Source organism: Silurus meridionalis, chromosome 1 (genome assembly GCF_014805685.1).
Source record: "Silurus meridionalis isolate SWU-2019-XX chromosome 1, ASM1480568v1, whole genome shotgun sequence".
In the NCBI taxonomy this organism is placed as follows: Eukaryota; Metazoa; Chordata; class Actinopteri; order Siluriformes; family Siluridae; genus Silurus; species Silurus meridionalis.
The window spans coordinates 28,229,100-28,251,210 of record NC_060884.1 but is presented as its reverse complement, the minus strand read 5'-3'; the positions used below and the strand labels follow the sequence as shown (position 1 = coordinate 28,251,210).

General features: G+C 38.5%; 1 protein-coding gene across 2 annotated transcripts in view; it reads left to right on the top strand.

The window, feature by feature from the left end:
* The window catches only part of nos1apa (nitric oxide synthase 1 (neuronal) adaptor protein a), a 134,401-nt gene that overhangs the window by 36,660 nt on the left and 75,630 nt on the right, over positions 1 to 22,111 (top strand). Inside the window, exon 3 of one of the 2 annotated variants that reach the window (XM_046875098.1) lies at positions 18,247 to 18,342. In XM_046875098.1, coding sequence (XP_046731054.1) covers positions 18,247 to 18,342 — 96 coding nt within the window. The remainder of the gene's footprint in view (positions 1 to 18,246; positions 18,343 to 22,111) is intronic. The other variant, XM_046875183.1, reaches the window with a different exon arrangement.

Below are 22,111 nucleotides of genomic sequence, written 5' to 3'. Positions count from 1 at the left end.
AAAGATTCACCCCTATCACGATGCAGTGTGATCCGATTTCAATTTGATTGATCGATCGATCGATCGTCTCCTTTTTTATTTCGAACTCTTCATGATCACAGAAATCATGCTAACTGACTGCTTTGGTACATCTCTCTCTCTCTCTCTCTCTCTCTCTCTCTCTCTCTCTCTCTCTCTCTCTCACATACACACACAGGAGAAGTGTTTGAAAAGTGATCAGAGGAGCTACGTCTGCTTTGTTCAGAGAATCAAACAGATGAGAACAGATGAATGGCAGCATAAATACATTTAGAGACACTTCTGTCAGCTTTTCAGAGGAACTCGCTTTTTCTTCCACTCAACATGCCATGTATCTTCCACTCATCTCTCTAATAAGTCTGCTGATGCGAGGTTGACATGCGGTTCATGGTATAAATTATGCTTGGGGCTGCAAAAAGCAGTCATTAGGGCAGAGGCCTGACTACAGTGGAGGCTCTGACATGTACTCTGCATCTGTTTTTATTCCCTGACATGGTGTAATAGTCCTTTTTTTTCATTTTGGATTTATATATATATATATATATATATATATATATATATATATATATATATACTTGTGATATCTCTACAGATTTGACCTTCAGACAGGATGTTTAGCCATTACAGGGATTTTCCTGTAATGTGTAGAATGATTTGATTTATCTGTGTGTAATTTTATTTTATTTATGTCCAGGCATCTCAAATTTGTTAGGCCCGTAGTACAGGGCCAATGTAAGTGCAATAAAAGTGCAAATATTAACATATATAAATAAATGTGTATGTATGTGTGTTTATTTATATATATATATATGTGTGTGTGTGTGTGTGTGTGTGTGTGTGTGTGTGTGTGTGTGTGTGTGTGTGTGTGTGTGTGTGTGTGTGTGTATATTAGGGATGCACTGAAATGAAAATTCTTGCCCGAAACCGAAAAAGAGGAAAGCAAGGCCGAAAACCGAAACACCGAAAGAAATAATGCCAATTATTATTAATTATTATTTTTTCAATTGCATAAATTAATATTAAAGCTTCAAAGAATAAATCAATTACAAATTATGAAAATATTTATTTATAGCACATTGCAACAATGCACAGGATAAAATAAAATTCAAACAATGTCTGTCGTGAAACTGATTGCTGAAATATCTGCAGTTATATGCTTATGAACGTGAGTTGCAACAACATTAAACAGCTCAGGTAAACACACCTCTGAAAAATGTCGTCTGCTCGGTATGGCATAACGGGGCTCAATGTGCTCGATCAGCCTGCGAAACCTCACATCTTCTTCGACAGAGAATTGCTGATCATCTAAGGCAATGAATTCCATAATCTTTTTGTGTAATGACCTTTGCCTTGACACTATCACTGGGAAACTTCCTTGCCTTCCTTCCTTGATTAATTACACCCGACGTGCAGACGCACCTCCTCTTGAAATTTCGGCATTACATGTTTTGCAAATCGCTATCCGTGGGTCTTTCTCAGATATACTGAAATACGTCCACACATGTTGCTGCAGGCTCGGTTTCTGTTTGCGTCATCACAACAAGCTGTTTCGGCCGTGTTGTTTCGGTGATCAAAGTGTTTCGGCACTTTTGGGCCATTTTCGGCCGAAAATTTTCGGTGGCCGAATATTCGGTGCATCCCTAATATATATATCATCTTATACACAGGTGCGGCTTATTTATGGTCTCAGTGGTCTCAGTGGCCCTGTAGTAAGTGTGCTGTGTGCATGTGATTGGTGGAGGTACAGGGTAAAAATTCAACTGAAATTGCACTAAATCTGTTTGTTTTAACCAAAATTATCCTGCAAGATTATTATTTTTTTTTCAACTACATTTAATTTTCCTTTTCTGGGCCAACCTTTTTTACATTACCAATTTATTCCTGTTAATTCCCATTAAAAGTTTCAAGTCTTGAAAACTCCTGGAATTTAGCAACCCTAACAGCACACCATGACTTGTACATGCAACCCATGATACATGACCATAAAGATGTTTCCGATTCTTATTTAGTGCGTGTGTGTTTGCTGTTCCTCTGCATTTTCAATTATTTTCCATTACTGAGGTTGTGGGTGTTTGGGAGTGTGTGTGTGTGTGTGTGTGTGTGTGTGTGTGTGTGTGTGTGTTTGGCTAATGTGAAGTTTTTGTGTCTCGGTATCATGTTTCTGCAGTCCTGGCACTGGAATGTTGATCTTCCCGCTGAGAAGGGCCGAGCAGATGAGTGCGAGCGTGTGAGAGAGCAGAGTGTCTCTGCTGCGTACCGCATTTTTCCGTAATAATAACACGCCGCTTACAGCTGCGAAAATAAAAAGATGTATAATGTGAATAATACAGCTGATGTTTGGATTTGAGCAGTGAAACCCTGGACATGAAAACAAATCATTTGTTTTGAAGCCTGAAACTCGTACTGCTTAGCGGGATCGTGATTGGTCAGTGTTAATAAAACAAGCTGAGGCAGGAAGAGGAAGTCATGTTTTGTGTAAGATACAGTAGCGATGTATGGAATTCCATGTTTTGTTGTCGATTACAACCAAAGCTCCATTTAAGAAAGTGAATTTAGATTTGAACAATAGACATTGTTGCAAAGCAGCTTGACAGAAATCCAGATGTAGATTAAGAACGAGAGAACCAGATGTGAGAGTGGCAAGAAAAACTCCCTGAGTGGACATGAGGACATGAAAAAGAAGCACACTCAGAACAGGAGACGTCATCAGGAAAAAAATTGTCTTGATGTTGGACAGATGATATCGGTCATGTTGTTACTCAGTATCTAAATAGTCTCAAGAGTCACGTGAACTGTTTTTCTTTTGTTTGTCTGTATATATTTTGTAAAATTCTATACGACTAATCTGACCCTTCCAGGCCTCTAACTCCTTTAGATCCAAAGTCTATTGCCTAAACCACAAAGCTACTACCTCCTTAGCTACCATGTCAAGTCACAGCTTCACTATGTTCAGCCAAACTTAGGATCTACAATTCAACATTGAAGAAATTGAAGAAAGGAAAAAAGAAAATATCTAAATATATATATCCAGTTTAACTGTCAGTTTCATTTCATCACACTGCAGAGTTGAAGCACCAACCAGTCATGTAACTGACCAGTCACTGCAGAGACTGTGCATCCGTTCCATTTCAGAGAACAGAATCACTTCCTGAACCTGATCCTTCACCTCTGCATGTCCTACATCTTTTTCCAGCCTTCTCACAGAGAGTGTGTTTGACAGAGAGAGCGAGAGGGACATTCTGATCCTGTCATTCTCCTAGGGTTTACACCGATCCCTGTTACCCTCTACGCCTCTTTAGTATTGCGTTTCTGCAGGTTTTACTGAACACATAATACAGCCTGAAATAAACGTTTTTAAATTCTGTTCAAAAGCCTGTAGTGTCAAAGCCGGCTGTATTAAATAAGGGGTTATATGACTTGCATGGTTTTATTTTTATATATAGTCCTGTGCAGTCCTCTGTGATTGTTGCTTGTTGCTCAGACTGTATAAACGTGTTCCCCATGTCACAATAGAATCTCAGTTGTCATAACGTCAGACTGTACGACAGTCAGGAAGTGACGTACACAAGAAAAAGGCTGGTCCGAAAGTTTAACGTCATCAATCCGTGACACGTTCAGACCCGTGTTCTCTCGCTAATGGTAGCAAACAGCAAACAGTGAGATGCCTTGATAATTAAAATATCATACACACACTCCCTACCCCTCCATTAATCAATAAGTTTTTATTCTTGCTGTACTGTCCACCTGACTCGTTTCAACATTTTCCCTGAGCTGGTTTGAAGTTTTGCAGGAAAGAGTCTGAATTCTTCTAATGCTGCAGGAGTTTCATCAGAGGAAAAAAATGATCGTAACGGCTGTTAATCTGGAACATAGAAGATAAATACTGTTTTTTTTTTTGTCTAGGATTACAGGAATCTTTTAGGATTTTCGAAATTTGACGATGAAACGTAGCCAAAACTGCACAGTGTGCACCAGACTTTAGTGACCTGTGAGGAATCAATTATGCAACTTCTTGTCAATTCTAGACTGTGAAGGCGCAAGCGGTGTCTGTCCTACTTATGAGCAACCCACAGCAGATGATTATGTTCTGTGTGGTAGACTAGATTATGGTGGTATTTTTATTCTGGGAAAACCAGCACTCACTGATAAATGTATTCCTTTCGTAAGACAGAACATAATGTTTTTGAAGCTCTAGAGTCAAAGAGCAACAAAATAATGATTATGGGGTAGAGGGTAACTCTCAGGGGTTGACTGTTGCCTTCTAAAAAGAAAAAAGCTTTCCAAATTGTACAAGAAATGTGAAATATCGTAGGGCTGCACGATTTGTTTTTGTGGTGTTTTTGCGATATGCGACTGTGATATAATCGAGTATCACGAGTCCGCTTGATTGGTTATCAAGGAAATTGCACCCAGATTGGTGACAATGCTGAAATGTCTATTTTTTATAAAAAAAAAAAATTCTCAAAGGTACAGCTGAACAACATAAAACAATAAATAAAAACATATACATTTTCACAAAAATAAGATATTTGAAACGTTATCCAAAAAAAACAGGGACTGCCCTGCCGTTGCCCTCAGCCCATTTCAATTATTTACCCATTTTTCATTTTTTTTAAGATACAGTATATGTTTACATACTTCAATTCAGGCAATTTTGCAATAATTTGTAACCGTTTTTTTTAATAATGATTGCTAATGATTTGTATGGCGTGGTAGTGGAGCATTGTGGTGGGAGGGCAGACCCGGGGGGACAATAGGAGTCTTGCCCAGTGTTACAAACAGCCCTGTTTACACAGAATGTAACAGAAACTGGAGAGAGAGAGAGAGAGAGAGAGAGAGAGAGAGAGAGATACCGGGCAGAGCTGACGGCATGTGTGGGGATGTAAAAAACTGCGACCTTTGAGTTGGATCTTTATCTTCAGGAAGAGGGCGAAGTCCACTGGAGACAATTCTGGTAAATAGGGTGGGTGCGGAACTGAGATAGTTTGGATTGTTCGACGATTGTCATGCACAAGTTGCCGAATGGTTCCAAAGTTTTGGGGGGGTTGAGCTCCTTGAAGGTAACACAGGTAGTCAAAACAGCACCAGTTATCGCTATTAGTCCTGAAACTTTTTGATATACTACTAGGAGTCAAAATGGATCTCACAGACACAATCATTATTATCTTTCAGTTATTGTACTTTTAAAATGCCACCTGTTTCCTTTCAGGTAAAAGTAGCACTTGAGACGATGCTTATTTTTGCTTGCTGTCTCAACTCATGTGACCCCCTAATACACTGACATTTTCTATAAGTAGAAGTTTTGAAAGCTTGTTCTACACACAAAGGGACTTTTTTCTCATTTGAATCCCTGTAATTCTTCTGCAAACGGCAAAAAATATTGGCAAAGAAAAAGGAAGCATCCACCCACATACAGAGCATACAAGAAGTAAATAACCAAGCAGTACAACTCCAACACCACTGAAGGAAACTGGGCTGAAGAAAAGCAGGAAGAAGGGGAAAAGGTCATGAAGGTCAAGTCTTTCTAGATTCCTTCCGGTTTATTTTCACTAATATTTCCTTTCAGCAAATGTCATTGAAATGACATAATAGCTACAGTAGCTGCATTTCAAAACTTGTTCCAACAAAGTGCTGAGCCGGAGTCTATTCTACAGGTCTATAAGATCTGTAAACCTCCACTCTTCTGGGAAGATGTTCCGACAGATTTGTTGAATAGGGTTGAGGACTATAGCAAGCCACTCAAGATTTTCCACTCCAACCCATGTAAAGCATATTTTCACGGCTTTGTGCACAGGGACATTGTCATGCTGGAACAGGTTTGGGTTCAAATAAAGGTACAATTTAATGCTCCTGCATTCAGAGACATCTTATATAATTGTGTGCTTCCAACTTTGTGGTAACATTCTGGGTAAGAACCACAAGTGGCTAAAAAAGTAATTTGTCCCAATACTGTTCTCCATCTTCTGTAGATGTGTAAGGGGGTCACATCCTGATTGCATCGAGTAGGCATAACAATATGGTCCCCATTTTGCTGCAAAAACACTGGTCGAGCATTAACAGCATTAACCTCTTTAGCAATTTGAGCTACAGGAGCTCATCTGTTGGATCGGACCACACAGGTCACCCTTCACTCCCCATATGCATTAATCATCCTTGGCTGCCCATGAGCCTGTCACCAGTTCACCACTCTTACTTCTTTGGACCACTTTTAAAAGATACTGCAGACCGGGAACAGCCCACAAGAGCTGCAGCTTTGGAGATGCTCTGACCCAGACGTCTAGCCATCAAAATTTAAAACTCTGTATTGTCCATGATGAAATAGCAATGGTGTGGTAACTCACGTGGTCAGAACAGCACGTTGGCGCCATTAGTCTTGAAACCTTTTGATACCACCTTGTAAGAGTAAAGTTTCACACTCATTGGTGTTTCTCCGGTTTTCTCCAACCTCCCAAAAACCTGATGGTTGGTGGAGGAAATACAAAAATCATAGCTTTGTGTGCGCTCATGTTGAGATGTCATATTCCGCCCTCCCACTCAGGGTGTATTCCCGCCTCTTATCTAGTGTCCCTTGGATAGACTTCAGAACCCCTGGGATCCCTGACCAGGATAAAGCCCCAAAATAAAGATGAATGTAAGACTGATTGATTTGTGTTTAGTCGTGACAGATGCTGTTATCCAGAGCGACTTACAGAATTGCACAGATAGCTGTTAGCATTATTATATAAAGTAGGTTTTGGTAGATTGTGAGGATTCCTGGCCTGAAAGTATAAAGATGAAAGCCACTTTATGTTGGCGTTAGTTCTATAGAGAGTCGAGAACAACTTCAAAGGACAGTTAAGAGGAAAAAAAAAAATACAAAGAAGCGCTGAGAAGCAATGCCTTTATACCTTCTGAAAAAGAAATGAAGACACAGGGCTATTCTGTCAGTAGGCTGAAATCCATTTCAGTGCTGAAGAGCCAGGACACTAAAGCAAAATGATCTCTCCTCAATAGAATGCTCAGATCTCAGGGAAAACATGCTCTCCAGGGGTACTGAGGTTGGTGTGTGGGCGTGCAATTGTGAACCAGATAAAGTGGTGCAGATTCCTCTGAGACCTGAAATGCGAAGGTAAGGGTTTAGAAAGTCTTGTGTGGGAGTCCCATGGGAGAGCGCTTTTGGAGATTATGAAGCAGGTGAGCAGCAGAGCTCTGAACGTACAAGAGATATCTTGAATGGGATGAGACCGAGACGTTGAGAGGTCGCTATATTAGAGCATTTAGAGGTATTTTTTTCTGTTAGGAAACGTGATGTTTAGAAACGTAGATGGACTAGTTTGGGACAAGAAGTGATCATAACCTCTGAAGCAAATATAGTTTAATAAAACTGTTTAGCAAATATTTAACCTGGAAAAATTCACACAGAATATTCACACACTATAGTGACTATAGGACCAAACGCTTGTGAACATCTCAGCACGATGCCAATGTCCTGCAAACGCACAATTGTAAAGGATGTCTTTCCATGTATATAATGTATATAATTCCATATGTGTTAATTCATAGTTTTGATGCTTTCAGTGTGAATCTACAATTTTCATAGTCATGAAAATAAAGAAAACTCTTTGAATGAGGTGTGTCCAAACTTTTGGTCTGTACTGTATATATAATTTATATTATAGGGCTGCAACAACTAAAGTAATTTCCGGACTATAAAGCGCACCCATATATAAGCCGAACTGAATTTTACAAAGATTTTTATTTTAAGCATAAATAAGCCGCACCTGTCTATAAGCACCTGTCTACATTGAAACTAATGAACTTTACACAGGCTTTAACGAAAGACAGTTCGTTGCATACTCAATGAGTGAATATGTTTAAAGGAGAAGTCCCCCATGTACTCCTTAACAAGCAGCCACTATGAAATAAAGATTTAAATTTCAATATGTGGCTTTTGCATTTATTAAGTACAGGTTTATACATAATATACCTGGAATTAGGGGTTTATATATTTATAATATAATATAACAACTAATTTAAAAATGCCATTTTTATTCTTTTAATCAACAAAAAAAAACGGTCTGATTAATCGATTATCAAAATAATCGTTAGTTGCAGCGATGTGTTCTCTCTGCTACTTGAATATGACGTATCTCAACACTACTGAGACCAAGGTGTGTCCTGAGAGTCACGTTGAATACACATTAACATGTTAGAGGTAGAGCTGCATCTTTCTGGAGACAGAGCAGAAAAAGAACGTCTGGATTTTTAAAAATATTTTTTCTTTTCTTTTCTTTTCTTTCCTTTTTTTTTTTTTTTACAATACAAAGGCTTTTTGTGAAAGGGGCCATGCGTTAGAATTTAGAAGGCATTTAAGTAAATTGATGATTTGCTGTCTGTCTGAACCAAAGAAAAAAAAATCTGTACTATATTAAATTGCATATTTTTCCATTGCATTGTATTAAATAAAAACGCATTGTGTTGAATCAAACCGAAATCGGATCACACTGCATTGTGCATCGCATCGCATTGGTAGCTGTTTCATATGTATCTTTAATGTATCGTATCTTTGGTTATGCATCATGATGCGAGTCGCATCGGCCCACTTTTTATACTGGACCATTACCATTCTTCTCTTGAACTAAGAGGCCTAGACTTGTTCTAGCAGAACGGTCCCCATGAAGACTTGGTCCGCCAAAGTTGGTGTGGAAAAACTTGACAATTCTGACCTCAATTTCACCGACTAGATAAACGAGATTTTTTGTTGTTGTTGTTGTTTGGCCAACCACACATTTTGATGATGGCTAATTTAGTTTTATTTCATTTTGCTTTTGAAAATATCCCCAAGAAACAACACAGTAATTTGTTTTTCTATAAGAGTTTTTGGGATTTGCCTCAATTTTCTTTTTATTTATTAAGCGTGTCCATATGTTAAAACTGATCTCCCCAGTCCATCTTAAAGATATGAGTGCGTATTAATACATTACACAGTTTTAACATATAAAACTGTATTAATACATTAATACAGTTTTATATGGTAAAACTGTGTAATGTATTAATACGCACTCATATCTTTAAGATGGACTGGGGAGATCCCCTAGACGCATTTTATTCAGACCCAACTTTCAAAAGTGTGATTGTTCTAATCATGCGAGATTAAGTTGTTTGCTGCCTCTTTTATAGATTGATTGCATCAACAGCGCTCCGTGTTTGGTGTCTCGCGAATCCACGAGATGCGGTGCATGGAGGATTTCATTGAATCGGAATGATGTCAGTTTAAGGCAAATTGCTCTTCCCTCCCTTTGTTCTGGTAGATGTCTCGGGCAGCACTCAACAAGTCGCTATGGAAACACAATCCACTGTTACATCCTTAGTATCCATGGACACGGAAGAAATTTCTGTTTCTTTTTAACCAGATCTCATAACACAGCTGCTTTTATAATTCAGCGAAACATTTGTGTCAGAGAGACGTAGTAGATAAATATCACTACAAGCCCATCTTAATACGGAAGAGGTGTATCAGATGGTTTACACTTAAGAGCGCTCCAGCTTTGAAGGGGGGTGGGGGAGAGTAGGGGGTCTTGGAAGTGCTCCATAAGTCTGTGAACTCTGAGATTCCTCTTTGCTGTTTGTTTCTCTTACTTGATCTGGGAGTTTGCCAAAGAACACTGCTGCCCGTTAAAGCCCAGACGTCGTCACTGTGATTCACTATGTCTGATGATGTGCTGACACAACGTCTGTCTGCATGCCAGCCGCAGATCGTAATCCTAGACAGCTGTACCATTAAAGTCTTATGACTTGGGCGCAGTCTGGTTTAGCAGAGTCCGTCAACACAAGCGTGTGTAAAGTAAACGCAACATGGCATTTGATTTTGAAATAACCAGGAAGTGTTTTTATGTCGGAGCTTGGAAGAAGCAGCGTTTGCCTTCAGAAGGCATGAGCTTCAATAACCTATAAATAATAAAGGAGTGTCTGGGCTCTTGATTGTTATCTATTTGAAGTAACCCAGCGTAAGTAGGTTCAACAACCGGGAAGAAATGGCACTACAACTTTTTATTGACTTTGAGTTTCCGACATCTGTACAGTAAAGTATAGCCTGTGGTGGGCCGTGCATTTCACAACTAGGATTAGGGTTGCAAAGGGGCGGGAACTTTCTGGGAAAATTTCCATGAGAACTTCATAAGGGGGATTTTTAAAATATACCAAGTTGGAAACTTACCAGGAATTTATGAGAATGTACAGAAATTTATGGGAATTGAGTAGAAATAAAAATAAAAAAAAACGGTCTCATATATAAACATATAAACACATAAATATAAACATTTTGTTTGGTCATAAGCTGACATGCACGCAAATACAGATTTAAAACATGAAATATTTTACTTTGATTTAATTTTTAGTTTCATTTAGTTGCACAATAGCTTACACACAGCACAAGAAAGTTTTAAACATAAATGTATGTAGTATTTATGTAATTAGGTGAATTACTCAGTAGCTCTGCAGTAACTGTGCTGTGTGCATGTGACTGATAAATGTGCAGTGTAGAAATGCAACTAATATTGCTTTAAATCTGGTTGTTTTAACCAACAAAAATTACATATACAGACTACATTTAAATTCCCTGTTATAGGCTCACCTGCAATTTTGTAAATTCCCATTAATTCCTGTAATTTCTATTTCTGTTAATTCCCATGACAATTTTCCAGTCTTGAAAAGTCTTTCAGCAGTCCTTCCTTAGCCTTCTGTGGTGTCCTACCTGAATCAATCCCGCTCTTAATACCATCATTATGATGCCACGGCTATAGAAATCATTGATATATATATATATATATATATATATATATATATATATATATATATAGAAACGCAGTATAACCGAGCGCTGCTTCACTTATTCAGTGTGAATGAATGCCATTACTAAAGCAAAATAACCAATAAACACAATTTAACAAGTCTTCGTCTGCATACATCATCTCTAGCAAAAGCATCAATAATATCCTTATAAAATGGCCCTGGGTGTCCTGTGCATTTTTTTTATGTGCATTATGGTTTTCCTGGGGATTTAAAATGAAGGCAAATTGAGCAAATTCTTTAAGAAAGAAAATTCATAAAAAGCTTAAAATCTGTTTTGGCTGATCTGTCAGTCATGTAAATATGCTTGTGATTGAATTTGCGACCAAATCAATTTCTTCTCTGTCATCCATTGTGGGGAAATATATTTGAAAAACTGAATATGTATTCAGTTTTTGCACATTTTTTTCAATGCCATCGCCTTATTCTTTCTATCCATCTATCCATCCATCCATCCATCCATCCATCCATCCATTCATCCATCCATTATAAAGTATAAGTATAAAAAATAGGGCTCAAAAAATAATATATTATATATAGTATATAAAATATACATAAATAAGAGGGTATGTAAATCGCACAGATATTGACAGTCCAGATGCCATTATTGATGCAGTGTCATTGTTATTAAAATGTTCATGTGCTGTGTCACTGACATGTACTACTACTACTACTACTACTACTACTACTACTACTCTACTTTTCAGACAATATCTTGTAATACAAAACAATTTATAAGAATCCAGCAAGACATGATGTGACTGTTGAAATCTGAGTGGGTTGAAACTCGAACCAAAAATTATACTACTCGAAGCAGTGCATCTGAGAGGAAAGCTAAAAACGTCAATTAGGGATAATTTAATACATGTCCATGCAGAGAAATATATAAAAACGTGTTTTTATTGAGTATAGGCCAGCATTGAGGCCTTCCTGACTCTGACGGCCTGACACTGAGGCCACGCCCAAACTAATACGTTTTTGTTCAGTCAACAAAAATGTAGCTTTTTGAAAACGACCTCCAAAGTGGATACATTTGAAAACGCTGTTGTCACGTGACAGTCTTTCGAAAACGATGACTCATTTGTAGTCATTGCTGCGACGTTTCAAAGAGCCAGAAAGTAAATACGGCAGGGATAAATGACGCACATTTTGCTTATATATGCAGTACAGGGACATAAGCGTTTTCAGACGTTTCAGCGCGGATGAGCAACTTTTGGGAAACGATTGAAAACAAGTACAGGTATAACTTTATGTTGGCCAGTAGATTTGCTTATAAATTATTAATAACCAGTCGGCGCGTTTTTTTATTTCGCCTCCTAGCCTTTCCTCAATCCCTGTATTAGCATACGTGTCTCAGGAGCGGTCTGCTCTAAGCTCTGGTCTTTGTTTAATCCCTACATCACAGCGAAACCTCTGAAATGTGGAAATATCACTACGTCCAGGAATGTCATTTCTGACTCCTAGCTACGCTTTTGTTGTTAGGAGTCCATTGTAATGAGTATAATGAACCTGACATTTTCATGTCGATCGAATTGGATGCACATTTCAGGCTGTTTTGGATACAACAAACCCAGCGACCGATATAAAATCTATACACATGCTAATCATGAAATGTTAGCCAATAACTTAAGCGTAATAACACCCCCACCTCTGTTCGGCTGATTCCATTTACGACTATTTTCTAGGAATAAATAACCTGATTACGGTGCTCTGATGGATCAACAGTTGAATTATATGCTGTATTTAAGAATGAAGTGCATAATTGTTGGACAGCAAAATGCTGCAACAGGTTACGGTCATTCCGCTCGCATTGCTATCACTGTTCCGACTCGCTATGCTATAACCGGTATTTACCCCGTATTTACCCAGACTTTTCACCTTGAAATACCCTCCTGGTGTGGTGCACCTTCGTGCTTCTGTTAGCTAATCGCAGTCAGGTTGCAGTGACCTTGTAGGTTGAAGCTTGAAGCAGAATTCGAGGCACGTTCAATGCGTTTATTGTTCGGCCATGGGAAACTCGAGCTCAGCTTTTTCTCACAGCTGTCAGCAAATCTTTATTATTATAGATTTACAGGTAATTAAATGTCTTTTGATAATGCAGAATTTTTTTTTTAAGCCACGCTGCAAATAAGTGTGTGTCTGTGTGAACGTTTCATTTCGCTTAATGTCGCAGATCAGAAATGTATTAGCTAGCCGAACGAGCTAAGTGCAAATTTTTTACTCTGTATCATGTTCTGGTTTTTATATCTTGTATAGAACTTATGAGTTTGAAGTGTGTTCATGATGGGAATTGATTGGAAAAAGTGTTGACAATATTATCACTTTGTTGCAAAGCTGTTGTTGGCAGTTACAGCTTCAGGACGCCTATGATGAGAAGCAATTCACTTATTTATTTTTTTTATTTTTGCACAATTTTGGCCCACTCTTCAACAGATTTCAGTTCCGAAGTTATTTGGGTATCACTAATTAATCATGTTCTTGGTATTTTCTTTTTTTTTTTTTTTTTTTGTACATTTTTGTTTTCCAACCTGTATTGGTATTTGGCTGTTTGGATGTTAAGGTTCTTCAATAGGATTAAATTCTTCTGTAACATGTTCTAGTGCATCGCTCCATCCATGATTTCTTTGACACATAAAGATCCAGAGAAGCACCCACACTGATCTGTATATAACTTTCTGCGAACATGACGGGCTGAATGCTTGCTGGTGTTTTTGTTCCTTCTGGTTTTGGTTTAAATTGGTTCTAAGATTATATAAATTAACCTTTTAACAAAGGAGATGTTCCTGCTGCTTTCAGGTTATCCTGCAACTCTTTTTTTTTTTTTTTTTTTTTTTTTTTTTTTTCAGTGACTCCAGCTTTCAGTCTTAACTTCCTTATAATTATTTAAGAGTCTGTACTTGAATAGAGACAATTAGCTGAGGGTGCATGAACTTTCTATCTGCATAGTAAGTAGCTTTTCCATTCCATGAGAACTTTGTGAATCTACCAAACCAATGGTCTTATCACATAACAGAACATATATCTAGATTTATTTGTAGGTAGCCTTTGTGTCCAAAAGTTTTTTCCCATATCAGTTTAATTGTGTTTAAGCCCATTTTTGGGTCTCATTTTGATTATGCATTCGAACATGAATATTCGGAAGTCGCATCACTTGGCGTGATATTTGAAGGGTTTCATGGAAATTTGGTGAAATTTACATGCAAATGCATCTTGCAAATGTCACTGCATCCTTTCATTTTCTACATAACACTAATCCTGTTTGTTTCCGAATCACTCGACTCCAGTCTTCAGTTCTCTGACTTCTCATCTCTCTTTTGCACCACTGTGCTAATGTATTAAATGAGCTGCCTCAAAAGGTGTCAGCATCCTTTAGAATAAACAATTAAGGCACCCGACTTTTTTCTGATAATGTGTCCAATTTCTGTTCACCCGAATCAAAATCCATTTCCCATTGCCAGGAATTGTGCTCGATTTCTCTGCCAACGTTCCTCACTTGTATTCACACCTAACCCGCTTCCCCATTAATTACAATATAATTTGTTAGACTCGCATGTGGGAAAGAGGAAGAGAGCCGGGCCTGAATCTGCAGCTGAAATTGGACGCTTTTGTTTTGATAGCTCTCTGTATGCATTTAGTGCTCATGCTTCAGACATTAGTCTACTGAGGGTAGATGATAATCTGCTATTGACCTGGACGAGAGCCAAACATAGCGGTGGTCTTTACTGTTTTATATTGTGTTGTTTTTTTCTCCTCATATCTGTGGTATTGCGTTTTTGTATTAATCACCTGCACCACAGAGCCCTGGGCATTACATTGCAGGTAATTGGAAGGATTTGGACAATCCAGCAAGCAAGTAGCATCTCATGATAATGCTACAATAGTAAACAAGAAGCACAATATGTGTTTTGAATGTTGGAGTTTTTTTAATTCTCATAAGGGACATTTTATATTCCTGTTCACCTGCAGAGAGAAATATTACATCAGAAACTTTCTCACACACACACACACACACACACACACACACACACACACACACACACTTACTCGACGTGAGCAGAACAAACGCACATGGTTCTCAGAAGTACGCCTATAACTAATTTAAAGCGAATCCAGTCATATGGCATCCGTGTGTTTTTGCTGTAGCTAACAAATCCTCAACGTCGAGTTTAAACAGATCTGATGATATATATTACTCAGCACTGTTGAATTCTTAGTTCAGATTGTTTCAAAGATCTAAATTTTTTTATAACAGTACCTCTTGACCGTAACTGCAACTGCAAAAATCAGATGGCGTATGAATGGTGTATTCTCTTTCCGGGTTGTACATCACCTCCAGGTTCGCCGATTATGGTGTCTGTGAGCTCATGAATGTGAAAGTGGGCGGATGGTGTCCCTCGCAGCATTAGCAGCAGTTCAGAGTGTTGCAGTTGGCCGTCTTTATGTGACTTGGAGGAAGCCGTTTTCACTCCCTGATGTATGATGGGGAGAGCTGACTCGTAGGAGGAAATCAGCCAAGACTAAATTGAGGCAAAAAATGGTCAACATTTTTCATAAAGCTATGAAGGTATTTCCCCAAAAAATAGAAGGGATTAAACTTAAGAAAATGAAGCATTCCTGTCAGAGCTGAACAGACATAGAGCTCAAACAGACCATTCATGCAACAGGCAAAAATGGTAATATATTACAATCTGATATATTCATAATAGCATTTTATTTATGAGCACCTTTCAGCATGCCTAAGGTCACTGTGCAGACAGATCACAGCACATAAGAGTGGAAAAATATTTAATACATGAAAAGCTAGTGAGAAACTATGAGATAATGTATATGTGTGTGTGAGTTTAGTTCATTTCTTTTTTATATTTTATATGAACATAAAATTGTCAAAAGATGATCATTTAAAACAATATAAAATGATTCGCATTTGTGCATCGGCATGAAGGTTAACCACGTGATGCATCGATTTAGTGTGAATGGGATAGAAGTTGCCGATTGTATCGCGTTGCATCGTTCTTAACACATTTGCATCGGTTTAAAAAACTGTTTATTTAAATAGAATTATTATTAGATGCGCTAAACTTTTATTGTTTAGAAAGTGAAAAATATTTTGTGACTGATATTTGATATGTAGATTGATTTCTCGTAGCTAAACTGTTTCTCGAGCGCGTTCTCTCAGCACCGCTGCTGCTACGTAAATGTGACGTGTCACTACTGAGGCGCGTCCTGAGTCACATAAAATACAGATTAACAGTAGAGCGTTAGAAGTGCATTAGAAGTCAGAAGCCACTTAAGTAAATGTATCATTTGCTGTCAGTCTGAACCAAATACGTAAAAGCGAACTGTCTATACCATCTGTGCCACTATCTGTACCATATTGAGTTGCATAGCATCATATATTTTTTTTCCATTGAATCACATTGTGGATCGCGCTGCATCCTAATAGAGGTGAATCATATTGCAATGCAATAGTAGCTGCTTAATTCGTATCTTTATTGTATCGTATTGTTGCATCGAAATGTGAATCACGTGAGTTAAGGAGATGCACATCCTCCATCTATATGCATGTGCTTTGTGTTGAGTGATGGAAATGAGCTCCACGTGCTCCTAAGGTTCCAGTGATCCTGTCCCTTTTCTCTTTCCTAACCTGCCTAAATCATACTGATATCCTAACTCTGGGTAGATGTTCTCTTCAATCGGAAATCACTCGCTGCTGCTGAGGATTTTCCACATGAACAGCCTAAAGATCCATATGGTTACTGATGAGGGTTAAACTCAAGAACCATGAGGATGGATTTGTACTGCAATTAATGTAAGCAGTTTGCTACAGTGGCTCACAGTGTGCTTTGAACAGCTTTTTAGAAAAAAGTCCAACAGTTTATGGTGTTAACAATGATTAAACTACAGTTCAACCTGGTTATGTCGCCGGCCTAGGGGGTTGCCAAAAAGCGCCGAGATAACCGATGATCGAGATAAACGAAAACCAATATGGAGGCAATATATTAACGTGCTTTATTTTTCCGCCACTTCCGCGAGTTGTTCTGCAGCTGCATGGCACTGTGCCTGAAACTCATGGCCACTAATATAAGACGCACCCTGGGTAAGGGATACGTAAAACTTTGTATAAGACCCGTCTTATATACGCGGTAGTGAGATGGTGAAGTGGCATCGATAACTAACATTTTCAAATGTCGGCGATTGGTCATTGGGATTGGGATAACCGACGTTAAGTGGCAAATTTGTCCCTCTTTTGTGCTCGAGATATCAGGGTTCGGCGACATAAAAGAATCCACATAACCGATGAGAAAATGCTAAGACAAAGCGAGAATTTGGCGGTTCCACTTCAAAAACGTCGACTTAATAGGGTTGGCGAGTTAACCGAGGTCGAGATAAGTGGGTTTGACTGTATAATGAAAGATGAGGATGGATTAACTTTTAACTTTGGTTCCTCCCAATTCCTCCCAGGGAGTTTTTTTTCTGCTTTCACCATTGGTTTGCTAATTATGGATTCATCTATAGGGACTAATTTGTGATGCTAAAATGTGAACCTGTTTAAATCTGTAAGGCTGCTTTGGGACAATGTTTATTTTTCGAAATGCTATGCAAATCAATTTGAATTGAAATGTGATGTGATGTTTATTAGATGCCTTGATACACACATCGATCCATTTCCCTAATTCAGATCATTGTTTATGTCGTAAGGTAATGCGTTCACGGTGTTATATGTTTGGCAGCACATACAAGGGAAGTTAATCTGTATTATTGAAAGGTGTCTAGTTGCGTAGCGAGCATTTCCATGAACAGCTACCAAGTGCAATTAAACAATTAGAATCAACTCCAGACTACTTATCTCCTGAATCTGTCATGAAATAAAGAGGAAGGAAACATGCCAAGAGCTTATCAGTCAAGTGTCCAAGTCCTTTTGAGCATGTGAAAACAGGTGTGTGTGTGTGTGTGTGTGTGTGTGTGTGTGTGTGTGTGTGTGTGTGTGTGTGTGTGTGTGTGTGGTGTGTAAAACCACAGAGCTCCAGATACAAAAAGGGATTTAAACTATACCTCCGATCTACTTTGTCAGGCTTTTTCCCCCTTTTATTTCCAATTAGACTGTAGATACATTTTAATTCAAGTTGGATCACCTATCCTTGCATTTTAATTACCTGAATATTCTCCTCTTGTATAGCACCTTAAAAAAGAGTGTTGGTTAAAGATCTTGTTTTATTCATATTAATTAAAGAAGAATAAGTGATGCAGAGGTAAAACTTTTCTCTTCAAGTGAAGTCTATTCCTGATACCTAATACTGTTTGTATTCTGTTTGTACAATTTCTGTGTCTGCTGAAAAGTATTGTTGTTTTGTAATCTTACTTTTTTCCTTCTTTTCTGTTTTTTTTTTTTTCTTATTCCAGTATGAGTTTAAAGTGAAGAACATCAAGAAGAAGAAAGTCAACATCATGGTCTCTGTGGATGGAGTGAAGGTTGTGCTGCGTAAAAAGAAAAAGGTGGTGAGGCTGTTTATCGGTTAGGATTTCTTTATATATATGGTATATAATGTCATTATTAATGTAATACATAGCTGTGTGTGTGTGTGTGTGTGTGTGTGTGTGTGTGTGTGTATATATATATATATATATATATATATATATATATATATATATATATATATATATACACACACACACAGTACAGACCAAAAGTTTCTCATTCAAAGAGTTTTCTTTATTTTCATGACTATGAAAATTGAAGATTCACACTGAAGGCATCAAAAATATGAATGAACACATGTGGAATTATATATGGAATTATTATACATAACAAAAAAGTGTGAAACAACTGAAAAATGTCATATTCTAGGTTCTTCAAAGTAGCCACCTTTTGCTTTGATTACTGCTTTGCACACTCTTGGCATTCTCTTGATGAGCTTCAAGAGGTAGTCACCTGAAATGGTCTTCCAACAGTCTTGAAGGAGTTCCCCGAGAGATGCTTGGCACTTGTTGGCCCTTTTGCCTTCACTCTGCGGTCCAGCTCACCCCTAAACCATCTCGATTGGGTTCAGGTCCGGTGACTGTGGACGCCAGGTCATCTGGCACAGCACCCCATCACTCTCCTTCTTGGTCAAATATAATATATATATATATATATATAATAAATAATATATATATATATAATATATAAAACAACTTAATGTATATTAAAAAAAATTATGATTGTTATGCTATTTGCATGTCTTTAAATGTTGATTTTTGTCATATTGTCCCAATTCTTGAACATTACAGGCAAGTCTGGGGGGGTTTCCTGGTCAGGAGAGGAAGCAACCATATGTAATTCATTGAATGGGTGGAGACTGGACTGTGTGTGTGTGTGTGTGTGTGTGTGTGTGTGTGTGTGTGAGAGAGCGAGAGAGATTACTATCTGTAACGTCCTTTCGTAAACAAACACTGTTTAACCCAGAACTCATTTTCCTTTTACAAAATATCATTAGAGTGTCTGTGGCTGTGTTTACACTTGGCATTAACATGTGATCACCGTGATTCCATCAAGCAGATTAAATCACTGGTCAGTCAGGACATGGCGCTTTTATACTTGGGAACATCAACTCACTCCTCTATCTGGATGACTGATCTTTCCTGCACAACATTTAAATAAGTCTAAAGAACATGGCCCCGGTGCAGAGTCAACCTGAAGTGGTGGGTTTTCTTTTGAAAACCATTTTCAGTTGTGGGAGATTTTACAAATCACCCAGAATGAGGAGGATGTAGAGGCTACAGTTATTAATAATGCGAATAGATTCCGTTGTGGAAACGGTAAAAAGAAACAAATGGATCCGAGAATGTTGCCAGCTGCGTTGGGGAAAATGCTCATTCTATACAGAGAATGAGTGGTTCTGCAACTAACGGGTGCGAATGGAAAACATAACACTATATTTACAATGTACTCTGCCCTTGATTGTACCGTGGACACGATGAATGCAGACACGATGGCTGGATTGTGTTTACATTACACAGGGATTCGATCACAACGCGTCCTCGACTCTATGTGTATGTGGACAACATCCGGATACAGGTCGCGTTGTTAATGCCAAGTGTAAACGCAGCCTGTATGGTTTTTGGGATGTACCCTTTCAACGGTCACTACTAGCCCGGTCTTCTTCTGGACATGTGAACATGTTTGGTTTTGAAATGTGTCTTAAAGCTTCGATCTTCGCCACAAACCTGGTAGGCTCATACAACAAATTTGGAGCAACAGTCAGGTCATTTTTTGGAAGAGCATCAGCTTTTCAGAACAGCGTCAATTGCCATCAACTCTTTTGTTTGCCTGCTGTCCATATATTATTCATTCTCAGAATAAAAAAATTGCTGGGGGGCTCCCGAGTGGTGCAACAAAAAAAAGCATTTACCCTTCCTATTCATGTTACAATCCTGATGAGTCCTAAATTCTCTCCCCTGTCAATCACACTAACCAGTCATGGGTGTTCGCAATCTCATCTACATGAGTGGGAAAGTGTTATGCTGCCCTGTGACACGGCTTTCTGGTGGATATTGGGGGGAAAAAACATGCTGTTGGGGTTTTGAAAAAAAAATATATTGAGGGTAGGGGAATCTATATGGCAAAACTATTATCAGTACACTGTTAGTAAGAGGCCCAAACTTGTCCTTGCACAATGCCAAGACATCAGACAAGGGTGGAGGAAAAACTTGTAGTGTCCTGCACATAGGCTTGACCCTCATCCTCAACACCTTTGGGATGAATTGAAACACTAAACGCACCCCAGACCTCCTCACGCAGTATCGAAGCCTGACCTCGCTAAAACTTCCTACACTTGCGCTCTATTACCTAGTGGAAAGCCTTCCCAACAAGAGTGGAGGTTATACAACAGTAAAGGAGTAGACCAACTTATTGGCACATATGAGGTGGTATCAAATAGTTTCTAGACTAATGGTGCTAACTGGTGCTGTTCTGACCACATGCATTACCACGTCTGCGATTTCATCATGGACAGCAAGTTAGAACAAAGAGCACACGTGAAATTCTGCGTGAAACTGGGCAAATCTGCCACAGAAACGTTCGAGACGACATATGTTTGACATACGGTGATGCTGCAACGAGTCGTTCGAGGTGTTTCGAGTTCGTCAAGAGTGGATCAACATCACCGGAAGACGACGAGAGATCAGGAAGACCCTCAACGAGCCCAACCTCGGAAAATATTTGCCCACTTGATGGTCGTTGGACTTTGCCCTCTTGATGAAGATCCAGCTCAGAGCTTGCCGTTTTGAGACCATCGCAGAGATACAGCACAAATAGCAGAAGCTGCTTGATGCGCTTCGAAAAAAAGACACTGGGGACGCTGTATTGCTGTGCAATGAAACTGTTAAGATAAAGTACTTTCTTATAAACAGATCTAGTTTCAAAACTTGCTGATGAGGTGTCCACATACTTGTGGTGCTTTTTTTTTTTTTTGCACACAATTGTAGAAAATCTAAATTTCAAACAATTCTAAGAAAACCTTATGTAGAACTGAAAAATTTATTCTTTGTGGTAGCAATCGGTAAACTGTCAGGAAAAAATACACTTCTATATACTAAAAGGGCTTTTCAGGGGAGAAGTAATGGGTTGACGGCAATTGTTACAATCTTCTGCAGCAACAGGAGTAAAATAAGCTTTGAAAGTTGATGCGAACAATCCCTAAAGCTGTTCCAACTTGTTGGCATTACAAAACCTCTGCCTGTATAGAAGCAGGTTTTGGACAGATTTTGTTGCTACACCCTTCTAAACAATATTTAGACGAGATGGCGAGAAAAAGGCAATTAACGTAGACAGAAAGACCATTAATAGCCTTAAAAGTGTAATGCCAGGTGCAAAGTGTACGATTCTTGACCACGATTTGGTCGTCAACTTTTGAAAATCCTGAAAGATTCCTATAACCATGGGGATCATGTTCGTGAAGTCTGACAAGCAACAATTGCAAAGGACTATTAATTAATCTATTAATTAAAGTCTTTCCTTTAGAGAAAAGCAAAAAAAGTTAAGGGGTCAGTGTGTACAGTTCCCTACAGGAAACTCTGACAGGAAGAAATCTGGCAGACTCAAAGCCACAACAGTATCAAAAGACAAGTTTCTAAGATTCAACAGCTTGTGATAGGCAGCTTAGAGTCCAACAGCTTCATGCACAGGTTACCTGCTTTTAAAGTAAGCGAGCTTTAGTCCCAGCTGTGAAGAGATTTCTTGCTGCAGGTTTGACAGGTTGAGTGTCAGTTAGAAAAGCCATTGTTAATA